At 39.4% G+C, this 9230-nt stretch overlaps 1 protein-coding gene across 1 annotated transcript; it reads right to left on the minus strand.

Annotated features, from left to right (window-relative positions):
* Window positions 1-962: 962 nt before the first annotated feature.
* Window positions 963-9187, minus strand: LOC127987408 (vitellogenin). Its single transcript, XM_052589725.1, has 34 exons — window positions 9048-9187; window positions 8942-8962; window positions 8685-8836; window positions 8360-8611; window positions 8116-8277; window positions 7828-7976; window positions 7573-7723; window positions 7306-7463; window positions 7057-7222; window positions 6848-6973; window positions 6544-6762; window positions 6241-6458; window positions 6064-6161; window positions 5841-5965; window positions 5608-5709; window positions 5403-5522; window positions 5076-5262; window positions 4889-4991; window positions 4624-4809; window positions 4427-4538; window positions 4152-4344; window positions 3796-4073; window positions 3665-3709; window positions 3469-3546; window positions 3165-3371; window positions 2936-3078; window positions 2705-2843; window positions 2483-2612; window positions 2214-2394; window positions 2013-2107; window positions 1832-1926; window positions 1573-1738; window positions 1322-1483; window positions 963-1164 (listed from the first exon to the last, which is right to left on the minus strand). The coding sequence occupies exons 1-34, from the start codon at window positions 9154-9156 to the stop codon at window positions 1061-1063; spliced, it is 4932 nt and encodes a 1643-aa protein (XP_052445685.1). The 5' UTR covers window positions 9157-9187; the 3' UTR covers window positions 963-1060.
* Window positions 9188-9230: the final 43 nt, after the last annotated feature.

Here is a 9230-nt window from a genome sequence, read left to right on the forward strand (position 1 = left end):
TTGAAAGAACCGTTCATGAAAAACACATCACTTGTGTGAATGACAAGCTAACAGGCTAACAAAATGCTAATGCGCAGAGCTAAAGTTTAGATTATTAATAATTTAAAATTGGTTTTTTATATAATATCAGAAGTATGGTGATAATTATATGACAGAGGGATATTAAGATAGATTATAAACAGAAAAATAAAGATACACTGGGCTACAATAACAAACCAAACGGCAGACAACTAGTAAGCAATCTTCCATGTGTCCTTCCTCAAACAGTATGTGATGAAAAGATGAATTATCAAAAAAATGTTACATCACTACCTTCACCTTCATTTCAGTCAATACTATTCCATTTATTTATTTTTTAAGATCAAAGATTTGTGTGGATCCCTGTGCAAGATAAACATTAAAGATGGCATTGGGTTTATTACTACTAACTGACTAACAGGTTTATTTTTCTTTGAATCAGTGTTTTTTTCTTCTTGCTTTAAAATGCTTAAAATAGTTCAAACATGTCTCAAAATAGTTCTCAGAGGCCATTTTCACTTGACATGCACTTCGAGACTCAAGATGGTGGTAATACCCAATTCATGCTTGAATTAAAAGAGCGAAAGTAGCAGTGATACAAAGGAAAATTATTACATGGGTGAGAGTTTTTTATGAACAGCTGATTCAGGTGGTACCATTTTGAAGACAGTTCTATAACTCAAAAAACTATTTATACTAGTTTTCACTAATTTAGTTTGTGTAGGTAAATGCCTTACTATTCAGTATCTGAGAGGTTCAGGTTAGGTAGTATTTAGCAGTATGTGTAGCTTTTATTATTTTTAGTGCTCTTAAAATATTATGACAATCTGTCATTGAAAACCCATTGTTGTGTGTTCCCTCAATATTTATAGTGGTTACAACAGAAGTAGACAACTGTAGGAAATATTGTGCACCGGTTGATAAAAACGTAGTCTTTAGACAAATTTTCAGAATGCTTGTTCACATTTATTGAAAATGAGGCATTATTTTACAGCAGCTTCAAAAAGTGTTGTATTAGGTACTACTGAGCCAATAAGTGGGTTTAAGCACACTGTTCACTGCAGCGACAGGCCAGATGAGCATCTGTAGTCTCTCTCAAGTCTACACTCTTCTCATAGACTCCATCAAGCATGTTGAGGTTAGAGACTGTAACACAGAATGATAAAATGCATATGATGTTTAGAAACCAAAATTAGATATTTTCCCACTTAGCCTATATTAATCATTTTGCTTTTTAAGATGTAAAATATGTTTTGTAAAGCAAAACCAGGTGAAAATCAAAGTCATGTCAGCCTTCACTTACGTGTGGAAAGGCAGTGGTATCCAATAGTGACAGGGGTGGTTCTGATTGGTGCACAGCCTGGCAGACAGCGCAGCACAGGCTCAACAGAGTAGCATTTAGATTCCTGGCCATTCAATATCACCTGCTTCTCCAGCTTTACAGATTCAAGTTTCATGCGGCATTCTGATTGAGGAAACAGATTAATTTTTTTAAATATCTTTAAAATGGATGCTATGCTATTTTTGTAATACACAGTGTCAGACAAATCTTACGGCTGGCATCACGGCAGCTCTCAGCAGAAAGCACCCATGAGTGGGCAAAGCTGACTGGACTCTTGGTCAGGTATCCACTGGGTGTGGTATACTCCTGTCTGATCTCTCCATCAGCCTTTCCACAGATTCCACAAGTCCGTCCTTTCATCCAGTCTGCAACTTGGATCTATAAATGAAAAATGACATACTCAAACTCTGGATGACGGGTTTTTGTTGCAGAAACACAGTAGCTGATAAATGCTTATTAACTTGCAGTCACCTTCCAATGACCACTGTCAAAGTAGACTTCCTGAAGCCCATAACCAGAAGCATAAAGTGACAAACCATCAGCCTTCTCCCTTATCTGAATGGAGCCTAAACAAGAAGGGCAATTTAATTTACATTAGCTGAACATGTTATGTGAAGTTATTCAAGGAGACCACATGGACACTAGAACCTACCTGAGGGATGCTGGTAGGGAAGGCTGCTGATGGGCACTTCCCTTTCATTAATTTTAACTTTTGCTTGGTTGCCCAAAGCATACAGATCGACATTGCTGTTAAAGACAGGTGATTTACTCAGTGCAGTGGTGATGAAATGATAACCACAGTAAGAAAACCTGCATATTATATGGCTACCAGTTAACAAGACAGTGAACTTACATGTCAGCAAGTTTAATGTTCAGGTGGTTTTTTTCAGACTCATCCTTCTTCAAGAGAACAACAAATTTCAGCTCAGGTGTACAGTCCTGAGCCAAGACTTGGTAGCAAGAAATGGGCATTTCGTTCTTGTACCTCTTGTTGTTGAACGTAGTGATTGTGTCTTGTATCATGCTGCATTTTGCTTAAAAAAAAGGAAATAAAAAACAAGTGTGGTTATGAATGGTTTTAGAATATATTTAGGTCATGTAAGTCATGTTATATATTTGTACCTGCGGTGTGATCATAGATATAATTCTGGACTCTGAACATAATGTCTTGATCAATATAAATAGAAAGAGATCCATCTGGATTGATGGGTACAGTGACAGGGAGGGGAATAGCCATCCTCGACAGTGTCATCTAAAACAGCAGAAATTTGTTACAATATTTACAGTACTTTTTCTTATTTTATCTCTGAGTGAGTCATAGTTTAAATATTACTGCCCACTCACCTCTGGAACCCTTACTATGACATTCAGGGACCTTTTACTGGGCAAGGCCACAGTCAGTTCAATTTCTTTCTCACTGTTTGTGGCTCTTTCAAACCTGAACCCTGATTGTAATGCTGCCATAGGAATATGCTTAGACAGCCTGTTTAAAAAGTTATATGTAAGTGGGGGAAAATATTTAAAAAATAAAATGTATGCAGTTATCACAAAATAGTTTTTGATCATGGTGTTTACTTTTTGGCATAGTTGGTGATTAAATTTGGAAGCCTCTCCCATTCCCACTCTAGACGGACAGCAGGGAATTCTCCAAGGATTCCAGCTTCAGCTTTCATAATGACTGCATATTGTTGACACTCTGTACCCCAGGCAACCTTGGTCTGCAGATAAAAATGTACAGCAGTCATCAAGATCATCAAGAACGGAATTAGACCTTTTTTTAGGAATTCCAGCTAAATGATCTTACAGTGACTTTGTGCTTGCTCAGAAGGACACCATCAGCACACAACTTCCAGTTGTCATTCTCAGCAATGGAAGAAACAATGAGCTGCACCCTTGCAGTTGGCTCGTCAAAGAAGGCTGCAAGCTGGTAACCCAACAACTTGTGATCTACTCTAACAGCACGGGCAATGATAGCAAAAACAGGTGGAACAGCATCCCCAAGATATTTAGCCTGAAAGAATGAACAAGCATTTAAACTTCATTCAAGAAGTTTGAAATTATTTTGTAGATTTTGTTATGGACGAAACAAATCACAGATATCGATTCACCTGTTTCTGGATACGCTCCAAACTAGATGCAGCGCTTCCACTGCTAACTGCCTTTGAGGATCCATGGTGTGCCATGTACTGCAAAGTTTTTGTATAATATTAACTGAACTAGAAGGAACTCCGGCTCTCCAAATAAAGATACACAAACATGTTATTTTTGAAAAGTAATGAGTACAAAGTATTATTTAGTAATTGCCTGATCTTTGTGGAATTTCTTGAAGGGATCCATGGGTTTGGTAGTCTAAAATCCCATAAGAAAAGATGGGGGAAAAAATGAGAGACTGATGATAAAAATGTTAGCTGCCAAGCAAGATCCCTGGTCCTCACCTTGCTCACACGAAAGCTGGACATTGAAGAGCCTGAACTGCTGCTGCTCCTACTGCTCCTGCTGCTGCTGCTGCTGCTACTGTTGCTGTTGCTGTTGCTTTCAGAAGAGACAGACCTGTTTTTATCTTCAGTCTCCAGGATTTTCTTCAGTTTCAACAGGAAAGCCTTTCCTTCTGCAGTCTCCTCATCAATGAGACTGATTTGCTTAAGGAGCCTCTCGGCAGCTCTAGGACCAACTTGGACTTCAAGCTCCAGTCTTTCAACTGTAGGACCTTCCCCTAAAGCCAAAACGACAAAACTAATTATCATTATCTGGAAATACATCATGCAAATTTAAGTATTTTTTCTAAAAATACCTCTTGCCACTGTAGCACGTGCTGAGTGGTGTCCAATTATGTAGAACAGAGGAGCATCGCTAATAAAAGCAGCATTGTGAGAGTGCACCTCAACGCATCCCTTGATTTCAATGTATGGGACAGCAAGACAGAGAGTCTTGTCAAATGGAGCAGGAGCATCACGTGGCATCTCAGGATCAAAGATTTCAGAGGACTAAAAAAAAAAAAAGCATTGTAACATCAAAAGAAGTCTTTTCATACTTCCATATGCAGTATACAGTACATGTGTGGCTTACCGATCCAGCAAGATGTCTCTGGCGGTTTTGCAGTGACAACTCCGGCACCAATGGAACAATCCTCGCAGCAGTAGGATCTTCAATATTTCTGGCCACAGCATGAGTCTCAAAGCTATCAAAATATTGGAGAAAACTTAAATTTGTAGAGATATTCCATATTCATTGCTGCAATGCTGGCATGACTGAGATCTTGTTACCTCAGAGCAGCAATATGTTCAGGAACCTCAACAGGCAGAGCCTCCACCTTGTAGTTGCCCTTGAGAATGTCTGCTCTTGCAGTCACTTTTCCAGGAGCAATTATACGGATCTTTCCTCTCGCCATAACAGCAGCTTGGATCAAGGCAGTGTTCACTCCCATCACAGCAAAGGTCTGGAGAGCAATACTAAAAATAAGAATAAGAGAGGTTATATTTTTGAAAACCAAGTTTGCATACGGTCTTTAATGCATTTGTAAAAGTGAACCTTGGTCTAGCTTCAGCTTGGAGTTGAATATCAGTCTTCTTCAGCTGTTCAACAGTCATGGTCTCAATCTCCTCAGGGAGAGGAGGTGTAATGGTGGCTTTAACTAGAAGGATGAACAAAACAATATAAAACTAAGAGGTGGCTCCCTCATTTCCATGGAAAAATTCTAAGAGAAAAAAAATCTCACCATTGATGGATGCAGCAGCAACGGCAGCAGTGTAGAAACTGAGCTCCATGGGCAAACCAACTGCTGTTGGCAAGATACGACGCACTTCAGCTGCAAGCAGAGGTTTGGCATACTGCAAGGCAATTCCTTCCTGCAAAGCTTTAAGAGCCGCCTTCAACAGTTCACGTGATTTGGGTCCAGTGGAAAGCTGGGGGATATTATTAATGAGAAGGCACAAAATAAATCTAAAAAGAATTTAAGAATCTAAAATCTGAATGAATAAGTCAGGGAGAAATTGACTTTAGAGTTATGCTCATAAAAGAGGATACATGAACTTGAACACAGTACCGATATTGCTTGTTCAATGAGGGTCCTGTCAATTCTGGCAAAAGCCACCTCCTGTCCAAACAGTTTGATATAGGCTGAAGCCAGTGGCTGACTGGTTGGCAAAGCCTTCCAGTTTATGAGCTGAAGGAGCATACAGAAATCATGGGATTATATTTAATGTCATGTCTTAAATTCATTAGCAAACAATAAAATTTGAATAATTTACTGCTCTCAGGGTGCGCTTAATCTTTGTGATACGGTCAACACTTTCATCTGCAGCAGGAGATTTCAGAAGAGCCTCCTGGATTCCTTCAGTTCTCACACCAATCTGTTTCAAAGTAGCAATTGAGAGAAGACTATCAAAAGATTGTAAAACAATAAATTCGATTTCAATAATACAATCGATAAAATTGGTGAAAATAAAGTAATGATTTGTAATATTTTTGGTAGGCAGTCCACCTCAAGAACATCAGCTGCAGCTCCAGCCAGATAAGCACGTGCTTTAGCTACAACAGCTCTGGGCAGGATGGTTGCAGCATCATTGATCATGTAGGCACTGCCAGCAGCTCCAACCATAAAAGGAGCTGCACAGGAACAAAGGTAAGAATACCATTAATGGGTATGTATTTTATGAAATCTTATGAAGAGATACATTACAAATGCCTTAGTTTTCAAGCCTTACTCTGATAGATGTCAAACTCGAAGGCTCTGCTGAAATGCCAACTAAGCCTGTTCAGCTTGGGACTCAAAAGCTTGATAGCAACATGAGCTGCACCAGCACTAAAATGGATAAACAGCTTAATGTCAGCTTCTGATCATGTGAAGAGATTATATAAAACAAACAAATAATTTTACTTACACAGCTGCCATGTCGGGAGCAGTGATTCTGGTCAAGGACTTGATGTGGGAATAGGTAAAACTCGCAACCTGCATGTTAGTTTCAGTCTTTAAAGAACCAGCAAGACTTGACATGAGAGCCACTGAGGGCTTGGTTTCAAACAACACGATACAAGCAACCATGCGCACTTCTGGGTGGAGAGCTCTATCCAACACAAGCTGCAGGGCAACTGGCTGAACCTGTGGCAAGAAACAAGGTCAGTTTATTATTGGAAGAAAATGGGCCATTTTACAATAATTAATTCTCACAATGTCTGACACTTGCCAGTTTGGGTTCTTTCTTGGCAATGTTCCTCAGGGCCAAGATAGCATCAACCTGGACTCTAAGGGGCAGAGATGTAGCTGCAGTTCTCAGTCCTGGCAGGAGCTTCATGATGGGTTTAAGACTAGCAGGGTGACCAGCATTGCCCAGAACTTTAAGAGCCAATGTGATTTCAGGAATGTCATTTTTAGAAATGGCCTGTGCAGCAATCTCATGAATGGGCTGAGGAATGTGATACACATACAGTACAATAAGAAAACAGCAAATGGCAAATCCCTATCAGATATTTAAGGCTTGAACTGTTTACCCCGAGAAGCTCAGAAGAGCAAGTGGGAACTGCAACACAGTGCCTGGCAATCATGGAACCATATCCAAGCATTACAACTTCACGGAGAGCTGGGATTGTGGAGAGTTTCTCATGAATAGCCAAACTCTGTTCAAAAGGATATGAAAATGATTTGTTTGGTTTTGTCAACATACATAAAACAAAACTTTTGTCTAATTATATACACCCACAGCTGTCAACTGTATGCTCTCCAAATCAGCAGTGATCATTTGCAGAGCAACCACAAGAGCCTGAATGAACTCTGGAAGGGTAAGTTCACCAGCCAGGAACTTCTCCTTGATGAATTTTACAATGACTGGTGTGCCAACAGAAGGAAGAGCATCCAGGAGCCAGCGCCTAACAGAGTCATTGTTATATGGATACAATTTTTAAAGATTCTCTTTAGCTACAATTTGTTAACATTATCCTTAAAATTCTACCTGTAAACTGGTTCATTCTTGAACTGAGTCCAGAGAGCCTCAATATTCTCTAGGGTGGCAGCACGCAGGAGCTGAATGAGCTGAACAAACTTAAGTGGAGCATCGTCATGGGCCATGGCCACATTGTTCGCAACCAAGTGCTTCAGGACCTCCACAATCTAGAAAAAGGCATTGGTCATGCATCAGTTCTTGACAGTTCAATATGGATGGATTTTTTTACAATCAAAAGCTTTGATGCATTACAAGTAAATTAATCTACACCTTTACCTGTGCTGGTGCATTGTTAATGTTTATGAGTTGTATGGGGGTATGAAGAATCTCAGTTGAAAACTCGTATTGCAGGGATCCACGTGCCATGTAATCAGCTTTGTTTGGAACAACAGGGGTCTTCCCAATCTCAACAAAAGCCAAGGTTTGCCTGTAACACACACACACACACAATTGTTTTTGTAAGTGAACCATTTTTTTTAAAATAATGAAATGTGTTACAAATATTGCCACTTCACAGCTTATCAAACATACTTTGCTTCCATCTGGGCAGCACCATAAATCTCACTGAAGGGTGAAAACTGATGCACTTCCTCAACTTTTGCCTCAGTGATCAGTGCACCAGTGGAAGATGGTTTCATGATGTAGTTGTAAGTTGCAGTTTCAATCAGACTCTTGACCCTCTGTTGAAAGACACAGATAAGTATTTTACTCTAGATAATAATTAATTGAAAATCTTTTAGAAGTGCAAGATAATTCATAAAAAAAAAATTGGTCCATGTTGTCAAAAGAGAAATACTTTCAATATTTATTTTTCTTTACCTTTGTACATCCATGACACCTCTCAGTGTATGCCAAGCCAACGTCCTTCATGATTCTCTCCTGGCAGTGGCTCAGATCCTTAGACTTGGTTACGGTAATGTGGTTGGCCTTTGGATCCTCACTGATGACATAGTGGGTCCTGCACACTCCCTGAGCTCCAGCCTTGAAGGACGAGTCAAAAAAATAAGATTGCGGAACTTAAATTAGTTTTTACATTTTTTTTTAATTAGGATTACTTTCTCACCTCTTGCAGCTCATAGATGTTCTGGGTCTTCTTGACGTTGAGCTGAAGGATGTTGAGGATACCTCTGTGTAAGTTCAGTACAGTAGGGGAGACTCCTGCAGGGGCAAATACCTTTCCAACCACACCATTAGCATACTCAAACTTGATGGGAATCTGAAGCTGAGCAGCCAATGCTGAGGTGAGCTTAGTGGCGGGAAAAAATGGATCCTTGGGCCAAATACCAGCGTACTCGTAGATTACAGGTTCCATGAGCTGTAAGGGACATTTTCCATTTAAATGATTGCGATTGCTTGTAACAGTAGTGGTTAGCAGGGATTATAATTACCTTCATCAAGAAGATGTTCTCTGTCACAGCACTGAGGTGAACCTTGCTGTTGATCTTTATACCTGCTCTGGCCAAACCTTCTTGAGGAAGGCCACCCAAGAGTAGAGCCTCATAGTTGTACACATAGGTCTTATCAGGGGCAAACTCAGGGACTGAAACATAATTTATATTGACTATATTTTATTCTGTTTTAAGACATTTATTCTGTTGTAGATGTACAAGTAATTTGCTTAAAAGAAAACCAAATCAACACTTACCAAGGTTAATCTGTTGACTCGCTACAAGAAACAAATAAGTTAATGAGACAAAAACGTGAAAATAAAGTTTTTGAATATAATAACAGTACTCAAAAATCTGACTTACCCACAAAGGCTACAGTCAAGGCAAGTACAACAGCTCTCATGGCTGGTGGTTTGTGAAGAATGCAAGAAAAGGACAGTCCTTTATAGTTTTTGTTTTTTGCTGACCACATAATAATTCTAAAATAATGATTAACAAATGTTTCTATGATTGCATCTTTGAACTAATACTATGCTTTATTTGGTT

Source organism: Carassius gibelio, chromosome B22, assembly GCF_023724105.1.
Source record: "Carassius gibelio isolate Cgi1373 ecotype wild population from Czech Republic chromosome B22, carGib1.2-hapl.c, whole genome shotgun sequence".
Taxonomy (NCBI): domain Eukaryota; kingdom Metazoa; phylum Chordata; class Actinopteri; order Cypriniformes; family Cyprinidae; genus Carassius; species Carassius gibelio.